Genomic DNA, 25,159 nt, shown 5'->3' on the forward strand with positions numbered 1-25,159 from the left:
AGTGGAAAGGCTTTCCACAAAGCTCTCCAGGTGATTCTGACAATCTTATAAAACTTTAGAAGGATTTCAGAGGGCTTGCAGCTGGGGAAGGTCAGTAAACAATTATAGTGACTTTTTAACTCCGGTCATTTTGGAGTGGTGGTTTTTCACTGTGGCCGCAGGCTGGAAAGCCCTACAGGTTATAGAACAGCTCCCTGGGGCTGCTGCTCTTGCACTCCACTCAGAGCCACAAGGCACTAGGCTTGTTAGAAATGCACAATCACAGGCCCCCAAACCCCCAACCCGATCAGAAGAATCAGAATCTGCATTTTAACAACATTCCTAGGTAGTTTAAGAATGACAAACAGGCTGGAACTCAGTGGTTCTCTGCCCTTGGCAACAAGAGAGGCTGCTATTTTCTTCTTCTTCTTTTTTTTTAATTAAGATTTCATTTATTTGGGACACCTGGGTGGCTCAATTGGTTAAGCATCTGCCTTCAGCTCCGGTCAGCATCCCAGGGTCTTGGGATTGAGTCCCGTGTGGGGCTCCTTGCTCAGTAGGGAGTCTTTTTCTCCCTCTGCCTGCTGCTTTCCCTGCTTGTGCGTTCTTTCTCTCTCTCTGACAAATAAATAACTAAAACCTAAAAAAAAAAAATTTCATTTATTTGAGAGAGCATGTGCACACATGCGTGCACGAGAATGAGAGCAAAAGCGAGAGTGAGGGAGAGCATATGAGGGGTGGGGTGAGTAGGGACGGAGAGAGAGAGGGAGAAGCAGACTCCCTAGGGATCATGACTGGGAGAAAAGTAATTTGCATTAGGTTGGGAATTGAACATAAACTGTTGGTATGCCACTGGGAATATCCTTTAGCGTGCAGATGGGGCGTGGATGTGTGTGCACACTCATGCATACACCCTGTCAAACCCCATCTACTCTGGCCACCCAGGCTTAAAGTGACGGTGACTGTTGTTCGCGGCTTGCTTAGGACAAGTTTTCCAGTCTCTGATATACACAGGTAAAAGTAGGGAGAATTCTGATGCTGACTTACTCATCCAATCCCACTACAAAGGAGCTAGGTTGTTTCTCCAGAAAATTTGTCCAGATCTTCCCTCCCTAGATCCAGGTTCCCTGATTTCAGGAAAATTCCCAGCATGAATTGCCCATTGTAGAGCAATTCGGTAGAGCATGAGAACCACGTGCAGGTGGTATTTCTGATTCCTTTATACTGCACGTCTGATGCGCCAAATTGTGTTCCTTCACACAGTGGATTATTAAACTTTGTTTGCAGGCTTATAGGAAAGTTATTAATGGAGAGTCATTCTTTCAGTTTTCCAATAAAGTTCTGGTGCCCTTCGCACTAAAAGATGAGCACACCTAGAAGCATTGTCTTTTTCCTATGCCAGCTCTCAAATGCAAAGTTGCACTCATTATTCTAAGTATCAAGTAGACTTTAGGTAAGAATGCTTTCAGGGGGCACCTGGGTGGCTCAGTGGGTTAAGCCACTGCCTTCGGCTCAGGTCATGATCTCAGAGTCCTGGGATCAAGCCCCGCATCAGGCTCAGCAGGGAGCCTGCTTCCTCCTCTCTCTCTGCCTGCCTCTCTGCCTGCTTGTCCTCTCTCTCTGTCAAATAAATAAATAAAATCTTTAAAAAAAAAAAAAAAGAATGCTTTCAGGGAGCTTCCCCTGTGGGTCAGACTGCCACGTGCGTAGCGTGTGAGGAGGTGGGGGAGAAGAACCTACCTCCTTGTGAGTTTCAGGAACAACTCCAGGTTCCTCTTTAAGCTCATTACCGTGCCAGCGCACTAACTTGCTTTTCTTAACCTTCCATACCAGAGGCTAACAACTTCATTTTATTCACTGAAGAAGTACTTATCAGCCCTTATTATGTCACAGCCCTCTTCTGGCTTCTAGAATTAGCGTGAACAAGACAGGTCCCTGAAGACACAGACTCGCAGGTGGAAGAGGACTGTGGGATCTAGTGAACAAAGGCGTCAAGTATACAATAAGTCTAGCTTCTCTTCCAGAGAAAAATGGGCTCAGAGATCATAGACATGGATTCAGGTGTTTCTTCATTTGTACAACAGGAATAATAATATCCAACTTTCTTATCTTACAGGTGTTCTGGGGAACAACAAAAATCACATGGAGAACACTTAGTAAACTCTAAAGCACCATATGCATTTTAGGCATTGTTCTTATTTTTGAGAGAAAACAGGCATTAACATTTACTGTCATATTCAGATAAGACTATAATCTCCCAATTTTTTGTTCTACTCTGTCAGTGATAAAGATTTCTGCCCCTTCATACAAGCTTTCTTCTACAATTTCAGGTTGGTTTTCCTCTTTTTTTTTTTTTCTCTTAAAGATTTTTATTTATTTACTTGACAGAGAGATCACAAGTAGTCAGAGAGGCAGGCAGAGAGAGAGGAGGAAGCAGGCTCGCTGCTGAGCAGAGAGCCCGATGCGGGGCTCGATCCCAGGACTCCGAGATCATGACCCGAGCCGAAGGCAGAGGCTTTTTTTTTTTTTTTTTTTAAAGATTTTATTTATTTATTTGACAGAGAGAAATTACAAGTACACTGAGAGGTAGGCAGAGAGAGAGAGAGAGAAGGAAGCAGACTCCCTGCTGAGCAGAGAGCCCGATGCGGGACTCAACGAAGGCAGAGGCTTTAACCCACTGAGCCACACCGGTGCCCCAGGTTGGTTTTCCTCTTACCAGGTGTGACGACGTTATAAATCCAGCGAGACTGTATCACAGCAATGAGTTTAGCTCACGGTCAGATCAAACACTTATCTCGAAATTCAGAGAATGTCAACTCATGAGAAGAAAAGAATATTTCAGCGTGTCACTAACTTACCCTACACGTATTGCATGTACAAGCATTAACTTACAGAAGAAAATTGCCGTGTACGTACAGAACTGGGAATGGAAGCATATTTTCAAAAGAAATGAAATCCAGCCAATAATTTTAAAGATTCTACAATATATGGTGTTTCATGTTAGAGGGGACTAGACCAAAGATGAGAACCTGGCCAGGAAAGAGGTTGTAATTCCCATGGGGAAAGACCTGTTCAGATGGCCTAGCTAAAGATCAAGCTGAGACACTATGTCATCGAAAGCCCATATCCTTTAAGCAGATTAAAAAAACAAAACAAAAAACCCCCCAGAAACCCCAAAACTACTGGAGCTGAAAATACAGAGATGCTATTGCAGGCTGGAAACTTTGGGAAGGTTCAAAGGAGGAGGTGGTAGGGCTCAAGCTGGTTCCTGAATCACAGCAGGATCAGGATGGTGGGGGTGGATACTCCAGGAAGAAGATGATCTAGTGACTGATAGCAGAGAGCAACTAATGAAGAAGGGGCAACCACATCTTCTACTAACTTGTTGGGGCTAGCAGAGTTTGCTTACTGGGTGTACCAGAAAGCGGGGTCTGTAACTTTGTAACCTTTCCTTATTGGCCATTATTTGACAATTCTCTGATTTTTCAATAATCAAATAGAGAGATGGAGAATTTGCTTCCCATCAAGTTTAACACTAAATTTCATTTTCAAAATACCGTGAGAGTTAATTCCATCTTGGTCTATAGCCAACCAGTCCAGTGGTGAGAATCAAAAGTGGTCTTTGGAGCAATGAGCAGATCTCAAACTGTGGCCTCTGATTCCATAGTTCTGGAGTTTGGTCAGGGGATCCCCGGTGTCCCCTGCTCCCTGGGTGATTTTGAAAAGCAAGGATGTTTGAGAACCACGGCTGTGGAGCATGACTTAAAGAGATGAGAGAAAAGGAGAACAGGAAATTGATGCTCATTTGAGCTGTTGGAATTTATTTAAAAGATATCACAAGAATCCTGGGAACAAGGAAGCCATGTGCAAATTGTCTAGTTGTTAAGATCTTCTCAAATAAATAATTTATTTTTATGCCCTCATGCAGGCTTTTGAGCATGACAAAACAGTGTTTAAAAAGCTCTTAGGGAAGAGAAATTCAGTTAAGTGGTATGCTTTGCCAGGGTCAAGAAATGCATTTTGATGTGATTACACTGAAGAGATTAGCCACATGGACCGAAAACTGAGTTGGGAAAGAAAATGTTAAGAAAATACAATTTTTGTATTTGATTTCCATTCATGAGCCATGAGATATATCTTTCAATATATGAATCGAAACAACATCCAAATAACACACCAAATTATTTTATGCTTCCGAATTCAACACTCCTTTGCACCTACATTATATACCTTTATCACCAAGACCGCTCTCTGTGCTAAGGATCCTTGGAGAGAAGCATCATAGCTTACAAAGATGATATTTTAGTTTCACTTTAATTTCCTGGGTAAGATGCATGATGGAAGAGAGCTTCAGGAAAAGGTCTACAACATATTTTTGGCATAAAATCAAGTAGGATATCAGGCCAGTCCTCAGAGGCCCTGACAGTACATCTATTGTCCATTAGGAAAAAAGTATTCAGTTTTCCTTAAATTGTGTTTGTAGACTGGCATCATTATTCAAAATGAGGTATAGTAATTGTTGGCTCAATAGCTGTCATACCGTAAATTAAATTGAGCTGAATTCAATTGAACAAGCATTTATTAAGCCTATTATTTTCCAAGGTTTTGTACCAATGATTATAAAAATAATAAGAGAAGGTAAATGAAAAGAAAGATCTGAACAATAACTAATTTCTCACTGCCAGTGTTTAACTTTGCTCGGAATGTATTTAATAGCTTCAGAAGCAAGAGGATCGTGTATCTTACCTTCCTTCTGGGTAGTCATTTTAGCCTTCACTAGACAGTTTGTATAGGTTTCTTCAATATGCCTTTAGTATTCCCTACATTCTAGTGCTCTAATTTGGGCTTTTACTGCCTTCTACATAGATTTTTTTTTTTTTAAGATTTTATTTATTCATGAGAAACAGAGAGAGAAAAGGCGGAGGGTCGAGGGAGAAGCAGACTCCCTGTGGAGCAGGGATCCCAGCACCCTGGGATCATGACCCGAGCTAAAGGCAGATGCTTAACTGACTGAGCCACCCAGGTGCCCAATGGATGGTAGTGGTGGGATTTGAACCCACACCCCCAAAGAGACTGCAGCCTTAATCCAGTGCCTTAGACTAGTTGGCCATGCTACCTGCCAAGCCTATTCTACATAGATTTTTATAATAACCTTTCTTACTCATCTCTAGTTCCTGCTCTCTTCCATCTGTCCTAAGAAGTGGTGTAAGTCCCATACCATTCTCCATCACCTATTGAGTAAAACCCAATTTTCTAAGCTTGAAAACCAATGTTTGGACTCTAGTCTCCTTACCTTATTTATTTGTTTGTTTGTTTTTAAATATTTATTTATTTGAGAGAGAGAGAGAGAGATCATGCGAGTGAGTTGGGGGAGGGAAAGAGGGAGAGAATCTTCAAGCAGACTCCCTGCTGAGTGCAGAATGGACCTGGGGGTGGACTCGGTGCTGGAATTCACAACCCATGAGATCATGACGAGGGCAAAACCAAGAGTCGGAAACCTACGGAGCCACCCAGGGACCAGTCCAGTCCCCCAATCTCTGACCTCCTCTGCTACTCACCTCCAGCTTTTTCCAAGAATCTTATGCCCCAGCCACATTGGGCTTCTTATTCCACAATACACATTTGGCTTTCTTTCACGATTTATTTTACTCTTTAGCAAATACACTCTTCAGTTAACTGTCTTTCAAGGGTATTACCCTCATGTATGCCCGAGGAAGCTCTGATACCTTCAAGTGGAATTATGCTCTCCCGTTTGTTGCTCCCAGACTTCATGTATGAGATCATTTACGACACTCTGCATTTCTCAGAGTTACTAAGGGTCGAATTGTTCCCTCCACTTGTTTTTTATAAGCTCTTGACTGAACTTCAGAGGAGAGGAGGGTCTCTGAAATGATGAACTAAATTTTATGGTTGCAATCATGTGTGTTTGGAGGGAAAGGATCTGTGACTTTCATCAAGATTCTCTCAAAGATTCATGAGAGAAAGAACCACAGCATGAAATTATAACTAACTTGAAGATGTGTACTATGTCCTGTTCATCTCTGTACTTCTCATAGCTACTTGCATATGCCTTGTTCAAACTGGGTGCTCACCAGTGCCTGGTGAATGGAGTAGGGTAGAGGGCCTACTGTTTGCCAGTCATGACATATGATCTCTAGAAGATTCGGAGAGCTCAGTGAGACTCACGGAGCATGGCTTCCCGCAGTACTTTCATTATTCCTTAAACACTATGACTTGAGCAGATGGCCAGAACCCTAGATGCCAGAGGCAGCATTTCAAGAAAAAGAGCAACCATGCAGCTGGTAACTGTTGAGAAACTGCTTTCCACTTTTCCTTTACAGCTGTTGCTTTCAGGGACGCTGCACCACGTGCCAATCTGGCCCCGATAAACACCTATGGACAAAGTACATGGGGTCCCTGAAGAACAGATAAGCAGCAGTCGTGGGGAAGTGTCCCTTTTTCCTGCACTCACTCTGTACCATTTATGTATAATTAATTGTCTTTCTGCAATAAGAGTAAAAAAAACGGGATAGACATGAAAATGCATTTCATTCACCCATTCAGAAAATAGTTATGACTCAGTTTCCTAGTACGTAGGAAAATTGTTTGGGAGATAGGTTAGTGTTTGGGTGCAGCAGTCTCTAGAGGGCTAATTGGCAGATTATCTGCAGTATCTTAAGTGAGGTTAAGAATATGAGAAGTGTATCTTCTGTAAGAAAAAAAAAATTAAAAGGCAGTAGAAAACACCAATGAGGAAATGTCTAACACAGAAAGCCAAGGTGCACAGGAGGCAATGTTTCAGACCCCTGTTTGATACCTTTTCAAAATCTTGGCTCCGCCCCTTGCTCCAGCCCCTGCAGGAACGATGGGCAAGGAGTAGGCTTCCACTGATCTGTTCCACACAGCTGCCAGCAGAGAGCACTTGCCTCAGACTCTTGCTCCAAACCTCTGATGCCCCAGCACTAAGGCCAGGGACCCGCCTCACACCTACACAAATGCAACCCAGACATACGGGGGTGGTAGGGAGGGAGGAGCAGCTAGATTAGGACTTCCTCCTTGTGGCCCCTGGGTGGAAAGTTCTGGAGCCTTTTGGGAGGTTCCTTAGAAGTTCCTGCACTGTCTGTTGGCTTTCCTCCCTTGTTCCACTTCCGCTCTGGAATGGCAAACAAGGGAGTTCCACAGAAGCCTTGTGTGGAGTCTGCTTCCTGGGAAACATGGGCTCAAGCACGGATTCTAACCAAGTCCCCATCTATCACTGGTTGAGCCCATTCAGAGTAACAAATGAGGAGAAAACGATGATTATGACCATGTTCAAAACAGATTGTAATTCTGTGTGGTCAAATTAACTCTTCCTCGACATATCCTTCTCCACAATATAATAGTATCACAGTCCTATATCAGCAATGTTGAATTTGGAAATTAAAATGTATACTTGATCTTACATTAGAGTTTATTATCTTTGAGAAACTAAGTTTCTCAAGGCTGACGCATTATTAGCTTTGTAGCAGGCTCGTGGTCCATGTGTTTGACAGACATCGCCGGACAGGCTCTCTTTTTACCATAGCATTTGGCTAATATTTAGAGGTTAGAAGTTGAGCTCTCAATTATATGATTTGATCTGGTGTTTATTCAGGAGAAGCCATTTAAGATCTCTTGTGCTATGTTCTCCTCATCTAGAATGAACAGAATTTTACAATTCCTGATAAAAAAAGGAGGTAAAACAGAAGTCCTAGCCGAACATCACGAATGATTAAAAACAGCTAAATAATTTGTTTCAATAGCTACAGATACATTGATGTCTTTAAATGCCATACTTATAAGTACTTTTTTTTTCTTCAGAAAGTGGCAGTTTGCTCAGGGGACTTGACAGGCTAGATATAAGCTGATATAGCAAAGTTTTAGAGTGTTTTCTACTATTTGATAGTCACAAAACCAGAAGCTTTATAGTAAATAGAACATACAGGGCGCCTGGGTGGCTCAGTGGGTTAAGCCGCTGCCTTCGGCTCAGGTCATGATCTCAGGGTCCTGGGATCGAGTCCCGCATTGGGCTCTCTGCTCAGTAGGGAGCCTGGTTCCCTCTCTCCCTCTCTCTCTCTCTCTCTGCCTGCCTCTCCATCTACTTGTGATCTCTCTCTGTCAAATAAATAAATAAAATCTTAAAAAAAAAAAAAAGAACATACAACTAGATTGTAAACTTGAGGTTATTCTAATACTAAATTTGAACACTATGTAATATTATCACTTCCCTGCCGCCCCCGCATGGTCTGGAGTAATTCTTGGCATGCAGCAAACCTTGGTCCATATTCGTTGAATAAAAAAATAAACGAGTGGCTGCTGGTAACGTGAACAAAATGTCAAGAAAGTCTCCTTGATTTAGTCCTCATGGGTCACAGGGGTGGTTCTGTGGGAGTGGCCATCTTCCCTTCCCCTTCCTCCTGACTGTCTTCCATTTCCTCTTAGTGTTTGCCAGAGCCCCATGACCCCAGGAGCCAGGCTGTAGGACAGCACCCTCTGGGTGTCCCTTCACTGCTCAGCTCAGCGGCTCTGTCCAGCAGGTTCCCAGAACACAGCTTGACAGACCACTCAGGGAAGCCCACTGAATCTTACTTGCTAGATGGCGCAGGGAAGCTTGAAAGGATGCCTCTGTACATGTCACTCTTAACTAGTGGGCGGGGGCTTTTAAACATGAGGTTCTTTCCTAAACTGTGAGTGTGAAAGTCTTCAGTGGTCCCAGCTCCGTGCCCTAATGCAGAAGTAGGAGGAAGGGAAGGAAGGTGATGGCTGTTCCCTCCAGACACCCAGAAACGACTACAGGCACTGGTTCAGTTCATAGGTTGCGCAGTGGCTGAAGACTGGGAAGACGGAGCTCCTAGCCGTCTCTAAAAATAAAAGCTCTCACAAGAAAACAAAGCTCTGAATCTTTAAGATCTTAAAAATAGAAGCAATGAAAGGGAAGAAGCAGCTCTAATTAAGCCTGTATCACAAGCACCAGAACCTTAACACTATAGATTTGTTCTACCAGAAGTTCGCTCTGATGAAGGGGAAGCAGTTTTGCCACAGGTCCAGACAGAGTTTTCTGCTGGTCCAGGAGGAGGTTTTCTGCTGCCACATTATAAGGCATCTTAAATGGGTTTATGTTCTGCTGCTACCACCAACTTCCCCACAGGGAGTTTTTAAGGAATGTTGGATTCTAGCGCAATGCCTTTCTCTTTATTCTAAACAAGTGTCTAGAATGATCCAACATCAGGAGTGAAAATATGTATCAAAATCACTTGGAGCACAGATAATTATGCTCCAAGCCTTTGCCATCTGCCACTTATTTCCCTAACTGAACATTCCTGCTCTTCCTTTTGACTCCTTGACAGGAAAGAGTCCTATCTCTCTCCTTCAGACACATCTCTTTTGGGGGGATCTGTTTCTGTCACCTGAGTATTTCCTTTAAACTTCATTTTTTCACCCAACGCTCTCTATGTCATTACCTGGAAAACAGAAAAGTCAATGATGCTGAGCAATGTGGTAGGCAGAGTTCTAAGATGCCCTTCACACCTGCCCAATCCTCAAGATTTCTGGTCTTCAGTGTTGATATACCTTCTCCACTGCTGAATCAAACACTTTAGTGTTTTAATTTAGGTCCTTCAGTAAAGGGATTTTACAGATGTAATTAAGGTATCAAGTCAGTTGACCTTAAGATAAGGAAATTTTCTGTGAACCTGACCTCACATAAGTCCTTTCATTTTTTTTTTTTTTTTAAAGACTTTATTTGAGAAAGAGAGGGAGAGAGCAAGCACACAAGTGAGGTGAGCGGCAGAGGGAGAAGCAGACTCCCGGCTGAGCAGGGAGCCCGACTCGGGGCTTTATCCAGTGACTTGATCCCAGGACTCTGGGATCATGACTTTAGCTTAAGGCAGATGCTTAACTGACTGAGCCACCCAGGTGCCCCTGCATAACTCTTTTAAAAGTTTTCTCTGGCTGATCACAGAGGAGGAGGAAGTCAGAGAGACCCAGTGTGCCTGGTACGGAAGGAGAAGCAAACATCTAGAGGGCCATGTGGCAAGGAATGCAGGTAGCTTGTAGGAACTAGGAGTAGTCGCCAGCTGATTGTCAGTAAGGAATGGAGACCTTAACCCTTCAACCATAAGGAAATGAGTTCTGCCAATAGCCAGTTCACTCAGAAGAGAACCGTGAACCCCAGATGAGAACCACAGACACTGGGAGACCCTAGGCTGAGAATCCAGTCATGCTGTGTTTGGCTTCTGACCTACAGAAACTATAAGAGAGTAAATGTGTCTTGTTTTAAGTGGCTAAGTGTGTTATGTAATGATAGAAATGGATACAGGCAGCCCAAAATCCACATACTTAAAAATATGGCAAAGAAGAGGAATATGCTGGTAATCAACTTGAATAAAATTGAATGGGATATTAGTATTTATTTCAGAAAAAGCATACCTGGAGTGCCTGGATGGCTCACTCAGTTAAGCATCTGTCTTCTGCTCAGGTCATGATCCTGGGGTCTTGGGATCAAACCCCGAGTTGGGCTCCCTGCTCAGTGGGGAGTCTGCTTCTCCCTCTCTCTACCCCTCCTCCCTGCTCATGTTCATTCTCTCTTTCTCTCAAGATAAAGAAATAAAATTTCAAAAAGAAAAAAGAAAAAACAAAAAACAAACAAACAAAAAAAACCCCACATATTTAAAGGCTATTCCTGAAGGTATAATACTAATCACTTGGCTGGTGAAAAATGAATCTAGTGGATCCTATTCATTCACTCATAAAAGAATATTCCTTCTGGACCCACCACATATCTAACATTCACATGAGTTAATTTCACAGTGACAGAGAAGCCATTAGGTGAAGAGGTTCTGCATTTTCTTTTCTTCTAGAAATCCTGAATGAAGTTTAGAGTTATTAAGTCAAAGCATGTGTTCTAACTTTATAAGTGGATGAGGAATACTTATATTTCTTTTATTAGAGGGAAATGTTTGAGAAACTGAGATTTCAGATATAAATATATACCTTTCCTCCTCTTTTCCTTTTAAGCAAAATTTTAACTAAATTTTAGTTGATATGACTGACAGAAAATTCAGGCTGTGAGCAGAAGAACTAAAAGAAGGTGCCTCCTTACTTTTGCTCCCTTTATTAAACAGGAGAGATTTGAGATTTCTGATTTATTTCTCTTGTTCCCTTTTATTGTTCATGAACTTAAGGCTGCATTCCATTGACTCCAAAGTAATTTCTGGGAAAAGATCTGCTGACATTACAGGGTATCTGGATCATTAACCATGTCAGTGCTGACCGAGGAGATAATGTTCTGGCAGAAAATAGTTATTTGTTTAAAACAAAGCTGAGATGTTGTCATTGCACACATTCTTATAGATGGTGTATAGCTTATTTTTGTGTAAAGTTCTCAGGAAACCTCGAAGCTAAAGAAAATGCTATCGATTAGAAAGCAGAGTTAGGAATATTGTGTGTATTATCCCCTTTCTGTCCTATTCCTCCTAGAAAATAAAATTGACAACTTGGTGTCCCCTAATTTTTAGGGTCATCCATCCTTTTGTTCCATTAGGGAATGTGCTAGGCATGGCACGGGGAGGGAGGTTAGGCCAGAGTACAAAAATGAGCGGTAAGGGGAAGAAGCTGACTTGACAAATGAATCCCATGGAGAAAAGTTGAAGGAATCAAGTGTCTTTTGTCTGAAAAAAAGAAAAGATGGTGTCTCACAGTTTTTCTTTTATAACAGAGGTTGGTGAATGTCTTTTTCGTGTTTGGAAAGTGGGGCACTACCAGATTACATAGTAATATTATGTAGATATTACTCTGGCATATATATAATGAGAGAGAAAACAAATTTATACACTTTTCTGATGAAATTAAAATATAATAATGGAAGGAATTTTTTTTCAATACCTGTTTACCAATGAGAAGATTAGAATTTGCGGGGGAAGGACAGCATTTTGCTTAACTGGGACTGTAAGTAATGTTCCCTATTTTAAAATCGTTGCAAATAGTCATCTGTAAAAACTCCTATTTTACAGTCTATACAAAAGTAAGTGCTGAGCTGCATTCAGTGCACAGGCCACAGGTTTCTGGCCTCTTCTGTGGAGTGTTTTCGACCCTCAGAAGCAGTTACTCTCAGCATCCACTGGGAATTGCATTAGAGGGAAGGAACATGAATGCCAGTGATAGGAATCAGTACTCTGTACAGGAAACCATAAAGACAGTAGGCAGGGGCTGTGGGGACAGAAATACGGGGAATTAACTAACCCTTCTGATGTCTGAACTCAGATAAAAAAACAAATCTCTTAAAAGTCTATATACTCCATGCTATATCCAGATAATATTTTTTCTTTCTAGGTGATGACTTGACAAGTGCTAGTTTTTAATGTTTTCTTCCCTCTACTATATAGTTTTTAAGCTTAGTTTTGTTAATACCCAACATCAATCTTACCTGTAAATAAGGTCTGGACCTAAAAATAACCTGTTCTCTTAAGGTCCATCGATTTCTATGAAGTAAACGCTATGTAAGAATTTCAATAAAGCAATGCACTTACAAATACACTGCCTGGATTTTTTAAAAAATTTCTCTTATTGTAGAGTAAAACTCCAGTATAAGGTACCATATTTATGGTGTAAGTTTCACTGCAGACAAAAATGACCTTCCCCTAATACAGGGGTGTACGTTCAACATTGACTAATATTATGTCCCATAAACACCAGTGTCCTAGTTATCTGAAAAAGTAGGCTCTGCCTTTAAGATAAAACAGTCTCAGCTGTGTTAGCATTTTGCAAGCTCCCTGACATCACAACTGTTAGATTTGTTGTCAGGGAGGAAAACTCAGCAAACACATATCATACTTGCATTTAACACTTTTGCTCAAGGTAGAAACAATTTTAAAAAGCAACTTTATTTTAGCAGAGCATTGAAAACCTGCTTGTTAGTCTTCCTTTTTTTTTTTTTTTAAGATTTTTTAAAAAATGTATTTGACAGACAGAGATCACAAGTAGGCAGAGAGGCAGGCAGAGAGAGAGGAGGAAGCAGGCTCCCTGCTGAGCAGAGAGCCCGACACGGGGCTCGATCCCAGGACCCCGGGATCATGACCCAAGCCGAAGGCAGAGTCTTTAACCCACTGAGCCACCCAGGCACCCACTTGTTTCTCTTCCTTAAGCTTTACTTTTGTATAGTTTGTAGAGAATGTAATATTTTCCTACACTTGATCTTAGCCAACAGGCTAAGAAGGGATTTTCCTCATCCTCAAATAGATGAAGTTTGTCGGGTGTAACACTTCTCTGTGTAATGTCCACTAATTCTCTAAGTATCATGCTAGATGCCTCCTTCTCTAGGAAACCCCTCTTACTGGCCCTCATGCCCACATAGGGCCCAGCCTCCTTGTTCTCCCACAACACCATGCCCCCATTCCTACCATTACACTTTCATACTGCGTTAGGAGCCTGTTTAAAATTCCATCCAGGCTAACCCAGTTAGACTTTGTGCAATTTTAAGGCAGAGATCGTATCTTATTCACCTCGCTCTACCCCAGGCACCTAAGCACAGTGCCGAACACACAGTAGGAGCTCGTTATAAGCTTTCTAATTTAAAAGGTGAGTGAATGGATGCACTGAGGGACAACTAGATGAGTATGAAAGTTCTAGTTTCCCCAGGGATAGACTGGCACGGTTTTCCAAGGAGGTCAGCGTGACTCCTTGCCTAGTCAGGGTGACCACCACATGATTCTGGATGTAGGATAAGGATCAAGAGCAGAGAAGAACAGGAAGAGGAAAAGGAGACCCCCAAGAATGAGAAGGGGCCATTCCCTGGGAGCAGGAGGAATGCGAGGTGGCCCAGGGTTGCTGGAGATAGGGCCTTTGAAATGCTCTCCCCTTCCCTCCCAGGCTTCCCTTTCTTTATTGTTTATTTACTTTTTGGATCATCCCGACTGTTTTGTAACATTTTTTTTTTTTTTTTAAACAATTCCCTCTCTCTGCTGAAAGGCCCGGAGGAGGAAGCTCTGCTTGGCAAAGCTCTATGGGATGAGAACCCCCGTCCCTGCTCTTTGTCTTCCCCCTTCATTCTCAGGGCCACTGAGTGGTGATGAGCAAAGACACAGGAGGATCCTGTCACTTTTTCATCGCTGAAGACATGGAGACCTTTCCTTTTGTTTAAATATAGGTGGTAGGGTTGAGGAGGGTAGAAAAGCCTTTCTTTGGTGAAAGCCTCTTCCTTGTCCTTTAATACCAGTGCTCGAAAGTCCTTTTATAGACTCCTCAGTGCCCAGGGCTGCAAGTACATTCACAGATTCCTTCCCGCATCTGTAGTGCTCTTCTCATAGTCTCCCCAACTTTTTTTTTTTTTTGGTTGGATTTAGTTTTCTGTAAGGAGTCAAACATGTCTTTGATTATCTGGCCAACCTGTGTTTACCCTCTTCTCCTGCCCCAAACTTCAGCCCCATTTCCAGCCACTGAAGCTGAGGAAGAAGCTCTATAAGAGCAAGTGAAGACTAGCTGCTTGCCCATCCCCCCAGTCAGGATTTGGGGAAGCTGGGGAAGAAGCTCTATATGAGCAAGTGAAGACTAGCTGCCTGCCCATCCCCCCCCCAGTCAGAATTTGGGGAGCCTGGGGCAGGGTCCCAGGGAACGTCTGCTGGAGACTCTGGGAGGTAGAGGTGTGGACATGCCTGGTTTCCATACTGACCACGTCTAAGCCCTCTGCCACTCATGCAAAAACTACGTGTTCGTCCTCAGGAGAACATTCTGGTTCTCATTTTTCTAATCCATCCAATACTAATTAGAAAATGAGAATACTTATTCATTTTTACAGCAGTCAGTTTTCAAAAAGAAAAGAGTAAGTTCATAGACACGAACTATGAGGCAATTTTTTTCTCCAGAGAATGATGAGAGCAGTGAAGCAGCAGACGATGCTAACGGTTCACTGGGATTAGTGATCTAGTGGCTGCCGACATTTTAAAATTTGGGAACATGTCGAAGCAAGTCTCTTTGTTTCTTCGAGTATTATTGCCTCTTTTCTTGCTTTGGTCCGATGCAGGCCAATGTAGTTAAAACTCTGATACAAAGGGTAATTTTGTAGCCTCAGAAAGAAACTTCTGTGCTTTCGAGGGGCTTATCAATATTTTCTTATACTTGTAAGGCAAACACATGTATAAAAAAAACCCTTAATATCTGGTGTTTTCTAACGTTCGTGGAAACTACTCTGATGGCACTGCATGGACAATACCAAAGCTAGAGAAGAGAAGAACAATATTCATCCAGATTTAAACCATCCCAAGGACAGGATTTCGCACACATCCAAAGGATCATCACTTGAGCAGTTAAGAGCAATGAAACCTTCAGAATCACTTACGGAGAGTCTCTCTAACCATTTGTGCATCCTGATACTCTACTGTTGTGTAAACATATTTTTATCAACACTTACAAGACACCAGTTTTAATAAACAAAGTAACAAACATAAACTATAGGATTCAGGAGGGTAATTAGTCCAAACAACTGGCATACTCACAGTTGCATTTCTTCTGAACAAACCGAAGCTTGCATGCTGTTCTGTAGGTGGAGAGTCGGATGCGATCCAGATCTTGAGCCCCTGGTGGGGGGGGAGAAACGTACACATATGGTCTGCCATGTGTGTGGAAAGCGATTTATAATATTTATAAAGAAAACGGCCATAGATAGTATAGCCCATTCACTTAACTTGATTTTTATCTTTATTAGACTACAAATATAACTTTCAGACTAGAAAAGGTCTGCCTCACATCCCTCAGGTTCTGGAGGAGGAGAGCGCACGGAGCCGGCACGCTGGTTGTCCACCGTGTTCGTGGGCGGAAAAACACGGCCTCAGCCCTGTGGTGTCTGCCACTTCCGAGAACAATCTGCTCAAGCTGTGACTTTAAACAGCAAGACGATAGCAGTGTCGTCAAACAACCATTTTAAACGCACTGTGATGGGTGGGTCACAGAATCTGGCTACGAGGGGCGCCTGGGTGGCTCAGATGGTTAAGCCTCTGCCTTCCGCTCGGGTCATGATCTCAGGGTCGTGGGATGGTCATGATCTTAGGGTCGTGGGATCGAGCCCCGCATCGGGCTCTCTGCTCAGCAGGGAGCCTGCTTCCCCCTCTCTCTCTGCCTGCCTCTCTGCCTACTTGTGATTTCTCTCCTCTGTGTCAAATGAATAAATAAAATCTTAAGAAAAAAAAAAATCTGGCTGCCAGGGGAGCGCTCGCTGAATGTGGGGTATCTTTTCTATGTGATCTTAGGTCCACTGCTTTTATTTATTTATTTGTATTTATAGGATTATTTATTTATCTGAGGGAGAGAGAAAGGGGGGGGGGAGAGAGCACAAGTGGGGGGAGAGGCATAGGAAGAGGAAGAAGCAGAGTCTGGGCTGAGCGCAGTCTCGGGAGGGTGGTGGGGGGTGGGTGCTCGATCCCGGAATCCCAAGATCATGACCTGAGGCAGATGCTTAACTGACTGAGCAACCCTGGTGTCCACATCAGCTGCTCTTAGAACCCTCAGTTTTCTCATCTGGAAGTTGGGGATGATGATACCACCGCTTCTTACTTCACAGAATTAGGAGGCAAATGCGTGACTACGCCTAAGCACGGAGACCAGGGCTTGGCACAGAGCTGGCGCCGAGTACGCATCAGTATTGCAAGTGTGTATCCTGCAAACTTTCCTGTCACTCTCAGAGGAGACTCCTTTCTAAGAACAACCACTACTCTTTCTTATACTGTGGCTTCCCACTCCTCTCTCTAAAGAGAGGAACACGTTCCCCATATTCTTGAAAAACTTTGCTCATTCTATACTTCTACTCAAGAACCCAGCATGGCTTCTGCTGCTCACCAAGTCTGAATGTTCTGCTGCGAATCCAAGCCCCTCTGTGTATACTTCCCATGCCACCAACCCAGTAATATTTCCTACGACTCTCCACCCAGAACCTCTGCCAGGCTGGGGGCTGGTGTCCTCACAGCACCCTGTGGACGGGCTGCTTACTACATCCACACCAGAGTTCCTGGCGATCCTCCTACCCTTTTCCGAATGAGCTGATCTCTAGACTGTGTCTAGAACATAGCAGACTTTCAACAAATGTCTGTTCTTCTCTGCTTCCAAATATTTGGCTTTCTTTAAGCCCATGTTTATGGTTCGTAACAGATATAAAGGCACAGAGCTATATTTGACATGTGTTGAACTTTACCAGTAAAAGTGCTACATAAATGATTCAAAATAGAATAGTTAGGGTAGCAAGTAAATGAACTGGTCTAGAAATAATTATAGTAGGAGGCCAATTAAGTGCTTTCCTAATGAAATTCAGGGGGAATTAGCAAATGTCCTGCATTGAGAGCATTTAGCATTCCCTTGAATCTAACTGATCTCTTTAGATTCGTTTAAAAATGATATCAATATTCCTATTACTTCCCAGTTTTATTAAGCAGATCATTAAACATTCATTCTTGTGAGAATGTGTTTACTTGACAAACAGGCTCATTGACACTGGGTGCCTGAAGGATCAAAGAGCTAGGTAGGGCCCATACTCCCCCAGTGCAGGAATTCTCCTAACCATGCCCTTAAGAGATGGACATGTGGACAATGGCCATATGGATTATTTTCAATGATAGGGATGGTTATAACTTAGTAAAAATAAATGAGCTTTAAAGTCAGTAAGCCTTAATCTTTCATTTCCTAGTTGTGTAACCTTTGACAAGTTTTTTAAATTCTTTTTTTTTTTTTTAATTTTATTCATTTATTTGACAGACAGAAATCACAAGTAGGCAGAGAGGCAGGCAGAGAGAGAGGAGGAAGCAGGCTCCCCGCTGAGCAGAGAGCCTATGTGGGGTTTGATCTCAGAACCCTGGGATCATGACCTGAGCCGAAGGCAGAGTCTTTAACCCACTGAGCCACCCAGGCGCCCCAACCTTTGACAAGTTTTTACTCGCTACCTGATTTTTCCATGAATATGGTGATTACAGTATCAGCTTTACAAGCTGGTAAGGTCTGATGCTTGCACCTAGTGAGCACTTAATAGCAGGTGGGACTCCTTAAAAGGTTTTTTATACCACTTCTGAGTAACAATAAGTGATACTGATAGCGCTAAGTGATAGAGATTTCTTTTTTATATTTGAGCTTTAATTTGTGTCCTGATAAGTTCAATTTATTTGATCTAATTTCCTCTCTGGAGACACATCATTTTTTCTCCCTGTCACTTGATAATTTATTTCTCACACATTGGGAAGCAGCTATCACGACCATGACTAGCATCTTCATTACCATCTGAAGATTATGATTATGTAAAAACACCCCTCTCATCATGGAGTTTAAAGTTTAGCTGGGATCATAACTTCTTGACCTTTTAGATTGGACAGGTTCAATTCCACAGCCATTTCCAGGCCATTGTCTACCACAGATGGAGGCACACAATAGGGCTTCAATACATGCCCATTGCTATTAGTATTCTCATTATCATCAGGCATGGCTTTGAGACCTTTATCCATTCTAGTCTTCTGGCTCTATGGGTGGCTCGTAGATCCTTGAAATGAGATATACAAAATTAACCCAAATGCCACAGTTATTGCTTTGTCTGTGCAGAACATATAGAAAGCAATCATTGCCACTTTTGATAAGACACTTACTAATACAACTAAAAAAAATTAAATGGCTCATTCTTCTGTCTCTTTTCATTAAAAAGTGGGTTTAAAAAATCATATGTACTTACATCTTATCATATCTTTTCTGTTTTCTATTTAAATGCTTATTTGGAGGCTAAAGATAGGACTTTGTATGTATCTGGTTAGTTTCTTTTAATTTTTAGCTCGTGCTTGTAACCATTCTAAAATTTTTTATTTTGCCACTGGCATCTCCGAGGGACTTCCCAGTTTTGTGTCCTCTATAAACCTGAGAGGCTCCTGTGGAACAGGAACACTCTGGGGTATTGAATAACCAGAGATGAGAGACTATCTGAAATGCCTGAATGCTCAGTCTGCCTTTTCCCCTGGAGGAATATGTATTTTTATTGATGCTGAGCTTGGGTCAACAATCACTAGCTGAAAATAAGTCTTTAAAAGAAGACATTAGGGACACAGATTATTTGTGTAAATTCTGGAAGGATAACGATAAGCCCCAGGTGTGAAAGGGCTTCTGTCCCACACAATTAAATGTCTTAGTTCCAGCAAGACCATATCCTCCAAGGATAGAAACCATGGCTCCTCGGCATCTCCTTCTCATAGAGGCCCTAGGGGCAATTCAGCAAAGGTGTGACTCTCCTGCAGGTAGTCAGAGGGGCACAGAGATGATGCTTAGGGACAGGAGAATGAGAGGGTTCCCTGTCCTATCATGATGTGGACTTAATGGACCCTCTGTTTTCTTCAGGAGTCAGGAAGGGGTCTGAGGGTCTCTTGCTGTTTCCTATTTACATAAGTTCCTCCTGGCTGAGGTTGTAAACCTTAAGTATCAGACAGGATGTGGTGAGCAATGAAACTGAGCTTTGCAGACATTAGCTTTTCACACCACTTTGCACAGACAATGTAAGTGGCAACAGGATCCATATGGTTCTGGGACCCAAAAAAGCTGAGCTGAGATATGCTGCACCAGGCGCTTGCTCTGTTTATCCAACTTGTTTAAAACAAATTTATTTGTCTCTGCCCCAGTAAACCATAAACTTAATTCAGTTTTACATGTGTGGTCTCTTCTCAAAAGTCTATAAGCTCCTAGTCTGCTGTGGCAGTAGTCGCATGTCTTCTGTGTCCAAGGCATTGGTTAAAACCAAGGACATGAACAGGTCCACAAATAGATTCTTCTAGTATCTACTAGAGGCTGTCCTGCAAGTTGACTGACCCATTGCTTATTCCTGCAGACATGGTCACATCACCACCTCTAAATCTACCTAATTATAGCGATTCAGCTCACATTGCTCTAACACACCCACAACGTAAGAGACTTTGCCAATATCTTGCTGAAATTAAGGTTCGTTTTTATGCTATAGTATTTTCCTGAGCTAGCGGTCTAGTAGCCTTATTAAAAAGGGAAATTAGCTGACTTAATTCCTTTATAAAAAAGACAGAATTTGAATAAGTGAATGAAAAAGTCAGTAGAGCAATCCTTGTTCTTAGCATCTTGAAATATCTAGGATTAGCACTATTTTTATTCCGTCATCTGGAAAAAAAAATCCATCATATAAAACCTGCAAGTTCATACCCTAGACTCTCAAGACTCTATAATCTTCCTTTTTAATAAAAAAGAGGTATAGCAAAAAGATGAGTATAGTATTTCCCTATTTTTTCCTTTTTTACAATGTCCTCTTCATTATTTCTAAGAAAAGTAGATGGTATTTTTTTCTTTTAGTATTGTATCATTGGGATATAATTCTTTAAAACATTAGAGTCAACTCATTTAAATATTATGTTAGATTTTCTTCATAATGATAGAGAGGGGCTGGGAGCAAATCAGAGGGGAGATGAATAATATTTTCTAGACTTTTGTATACATTTGAAATTTTCATAATAAAAATGTAAAACTAATTCACTTAAGGTAACTTGCTTCTCTCGTACCCTCTCCTTAAGTCTCTCATACCCATGTCATACTTGGAAGAAAGTGATAAAGACAAAAAGCAAAGATGGCATTAAGAAATTTCGATTGATCACAGGGGCACCCAAGGAGCTCAATCAGTGAAGTATCCCACTCTTAATTTTGGCTCAGATCATGATTTCAGGATTGTGAGATCAAGCCCTGTGTCTGGCCCCACACTGCCCCTCTCCCTTCTGTCTTCCTTTCTCTGAAAAAGAAAAAAAAAAAAGAAATTCTGATGGATCACACTGCTATATTCTACAAATCCCATTTTTCCTCTTTTATTCTTCCTTCCAAGATTTTTCTCCTCTCTCCCTGTCCTTCCTTTCCTCACTCTCTTACTCCCTCCCCCCACCTTCTTCCTTTCTTTTTCTCCATTTATCCATCTATCTTTTGATCCAACCAACCAACCTTACCTAATTTTGGGCTTTCATTTTTTTACTACATTCTGAATAATTTCACACAATTCATATGTATTTTGCCTTTCATGTTTTGATAGCTCATCATAAAGCCATTGGTATGGTCATTCAGATAATTAAATATCTCATTAATTTTTCAAATTCACTCAATAAATATCTACTGAATAAAGAAGAAGCCTATGAACAATGTATCTGAAGTCTTCCATGCTTGCTGATTGACCGGATCTGTGTGTGTGTCTGTGTGTGCGTGTGTTTGTGTGTGTGTATGCGTGTGTGTATATGTGAGAGAGATAGAGAAGGGAAGAGAGAAAGGAATTTGGGGTTCAAGGATAATACTCAAATTTCTACATTAGGACACTCAGTGGGATGGGGAGGCCCTCACTGGGCTATGGGAAAATACAGAATAGGTTTGTAGGTGGGTGAATGAAGAGTTCAGTTTTGGGCTCACTGAGATTGAGGTGCTTGTGGGATGTCCAAATGGAGATAATCAGCGGCAGTTGGATATACAGATATAGAACTCCTGACTATGGAGTACATTTCCAGAATTATTAACAAACATATAAAATGCAGCAATTTGTCTTCATTGCGCCAAGACTGGGAATATTTTTCCAAGAGGTGACTTTGCATATAATCAGGGGCCCTTAGTGGAATTAATGGTGAGCCCACCTCAAGCTGCTTCATTAGTAGAAACCTTGACAGTGAGGGAACAGGCTAGAAGGGACCCTGAGTTTATATACTGACTATTCTGGATAAGCTGGTTTATGAGAATGGCTTTGAAGGACTCCTTGAATCTTGTGAGCCATAACAATAATGGTGAAGCCTTGACAGAAAGTGAAATTGTAAATGGAGGCAATCGAACAAAACTTTGGTAAAATCTGGCTTTAGGGTATCTGGAAGGTGCCAAGAGACATAAAAAGAGAAGTCAAGTGGTCAAAAAAAAAGCAGGAGAGTGGACTAGAGTGGTGCCATAAGAGAGTATTTCCAGAGCGGTGACCCATGGTATTAACATTTTAAAGAAGCTGAGAAGCAAGAGAAATGAAGAAGAAAGTGAAAAAAGTCCCTGTATCCACCATGGCCTACCAGGGGTGCGGTGGGCTCATGGGAGCGGTCTCATTCATGGAATTTTTCTGAGTTTTTGAAATAAATTTTCCTAAAAGTCATAGTATTACAAAATCATACTCTAGGTTTCATTCCAGATACCCATGTACTGACTGTAGTCAACTTTCTGAAGAACTATCTGCGTTTGAACAATTCAAGTGTTGGTTGAGTACGAATATTTGCCTCTCTCTGATTTTCTATCCCTCCTGTGCTTAAAGGCAGTGGTAGCACTCTGATTTCTCCTCAGGACCTTCTTTATCTCGGTAGGTAGTCTTCTGAGTTATGAAAGAACGTTTTCCAATTACTCTCCTCTGATTAAAACCTACCGGTCCTGTGCCCTGTAGGCTTGTAAACCAACATTTACTCAGCATCTGAGGTGAATGGATTCGAAGGTAAAGGCCTATGGCTTATCCTTAAGAGATGTTCACAACAGTGAATGACGTGTTCATAAGTGAGAGTCATATAAGGCAGAGTGATGTTCTCTGACAGCAAGAAAACAGAGGTGATTTAATTCCAAGAACAAACAATTTATTCTGCTAAAAGCCAATCTGATAAGCTGATATGAGCTGGTAAACTCATTTGATGGCTGAAAAGCCAAAGTGAGGATGACATTTAACTTTAACTAAGTCTTTTCAGTTTTAATCTAAGGTACTAAACAAACTGATAATTAGGGCATTATCCCCAAGGGAGTTTTGGTTAAAGGCAACTTGTCTAGAATTTCTTTAATCAAAGTTGTTGGCCACAGGGTTAGTGTTTCATATTGGTTTTAACATAAGGCTAGTCTTTTTTGGCTTATTTGAGTCCACGCTACCCTTAATTTCTTTACCATTTCTTCTTGCTTCTGCTGCTTGTGTTTCTGAGCTCAGAGGAGATGTTTCTGAGCTCAGAGTAGATGTTTAATGAGATGTTTAATGTTTAATGTAATCACGTGAATTTGCCTAAATTTCTTACCCATTGTTCTTCTCATCAATCACAAAGCTCTATTCTTCGTGTCCTCTGTTTTTTGGCCTTTGAAAGGCATTAACATTGGCCACCCCCCACTCCCCATCCTGACCAACCTTCAGAGTGGCTTCTTCCTGACCCAACACCTCTGACCTCCTTTCCTTAGAGCATTACTTTAGAGAACTTTTCATTGTAAATTCTTTGTCTGCTCCATTGCGGAAGTAATCTCCCAGCCTCTTGCCCGTTTTACAGCCCAGGAACACCTTTCTTAAGGACAGGGGAGCCAAACCTTTGAAATGCAATCATTGAAGGAGATCTCCAATTGTCTGTTGGAGCATAGAAGCCTAACTTTCTAACTGGGACAATTAGACCACCTTCCCCACTAATAATCTTCAGGACCTCTGCACTAGTTCACCCCAGTACTTAAAAGCCCTCCTGCCTTCCAGATTGAGTTCAATCTCTCTTTTCTCTTGCAGTAGGTCCTGACTGCTTTGCAATAATCTTGAATAAAGTCCTCCCTGTCTTAACTCCTTTACATGCAATCTTTCTTTGGCATTTGTAATTCCCAAAACAAAGACTCTCTTTGGCACTTTCTTTTGCTGTTTAATTTTGTTTTTTTCCTAGGGGCACCTGGGTGACTCAGTTGGGTAAGCGACTGCCTTCGGCTCGGGTCACGATCCCAGGATCCTGAGTCCCGCATTGGGCTCCCTGCTCAGTGGGGAGCCTGCTCCTGGCACCACCCGCACCCCTCTGCCCCCCACCGCCTGCCTCTCTGCCTATTTGTACTCTTTCTCCCTCTGTCAAATAAATAAATAAAATCTTTAAAAAAATTATTTAAAAAATTATTTCTAGAAAATACTCAGCTGACTGGATTTACAATTTCCTCCCTTTTTAGGTCCTTCACAGATACCTGGGGGAACTTAACTTTCCAAGGCCTGATGTCAGTCTTCCCTGATAATAGTTTCCTTGTCTTTTTTTTTTTTTTTTGGTGTCCTGCAGATTGAGCTGCTGGAATAATCCATATATTTTTCAACTATTTAACACATTCTCAAGGAGATCATCTCTCTCTTTTGTATGACAGCCTACCTATCACCATCAATTCTTCCTCTGAAATCAGCCAGTTGTCTTAACCATCAGAATCCTACATACTATGGATATGTCCTACTTTGTGTCTAAACAGGATGCTCACGAAAGCCTTGTTAAGGTCAGATGTGTATTCCCCTTTTGGGGCCAACATCTGGGTCTATTACTTAGCATATGCAAGGGAGAAAGACACAGAATAACTCATAAAACATTTCAATAAAGTGCATGACACCCCAAAGAAGTGTCTATGAAAAGATAAAATTACAATTTGGGAAATGAATGCAAAATTTTCTTACATCTCTCTCATTTGAAAAATTTAGAGGTTTTCTGGTTCTGTGGCTCTAACACTTACATCACTCATCCTTTGATTTGGACAACTTTAACTCAGAAGACATTTGTGACATACGTATTTGTCTGTGCCAAGGACTACAACAGGTGTAGAAGGAACTGGGACAGTACTTAAATTTGGGTATTTATAAAATCATGAAATAAGCACTTTAAAAAAAATCATTCTTACAGTGTGTTGGCTGACACATCTTTAATGTAACAATGATAAATTCAGAGATTTCCCCCCAAGACTTCAGTGCTTTGTTATGTTAAATATTCATTAATTTTTCTTTTTCTGACAAAACACTGGCCCATGATGTATGGGGTGCCTGACTTTCAGTCTAAGCTTCTATGACTTGGGAGGACATCTGTGCTCTCTTGCGTTTTGTGAAGATGGGCAGAGGTAATTAAGTTCCTTCCTCGCTTAGATTTTTATCAACAAAGGGACAATCCCAAGGGGCTAGCCATGCTGGAAGTGAAGATACAGGGCCAGACATAGCAGAGGAAATTGGAAGGTCATGGCTGTAACTCTCTCAGGTACTTTAGACATGTCTCTGAAAGTGGAAAAAGCAAGGAGCATGATTGTGATTCCTTACATCAATTTTAATTTTCTTTCCTTTTTGTTAGTTCTAACATTGTCTTGGTGCCTCCAGATTATTGGGAAATGATAAAGAAAAATATGAATGTTATTATGTGGGACTTTCCCTTATCTGCTCCTGACCCTCATTCTTGCCAAATCAGTTCTAGTCTTCAGT

General features: G+C 41.7%; 1 protein-coding gene across 25 annotated transcripts in view; it reads right to left on the reverse strand.

Annotated features, from left to right (window-relative positions):
* Positions 1–25,159, reverse strand: part of DTNA (dystrobrevin alpha) — a 354,355-nt gene that overhangs the window by 97,882 nt on the left and 231,314 nt on the right. For all 25 annotated transcript variants that reach the window (XR_009345815.1, XM_059139254.1, XM_059139255.1 and 22 more), the window contains one exon: positions 15,486–15,566. Coding sequence is in view for 24 of the 25 variants with exons in the window: in XM_059139254.1 (XP_058995237.1) it covers positions 15,486–15,566 (81 nt within the window). In the remaining variant the exon portion in view is untranslated. The remainder of the gene's footprint in view (positions 1–15,485; positions 15,567–25,159) is intronic.

The sequence above is a fragment of the Mustela lutreola genome, chromosome 11 (genome assembly GCF_030435805.1).
Source record: "Mustela lutreola isolate mMusLut2 chromosome 11, mMusLut2.pri, whole genome shotgun sequence".
Lineage (NCBI taxonomy): Eukaryota > Metazoa > Chordata > Mammalia > Carnivora > Mustelidae > Mustela > Mustela lutreola.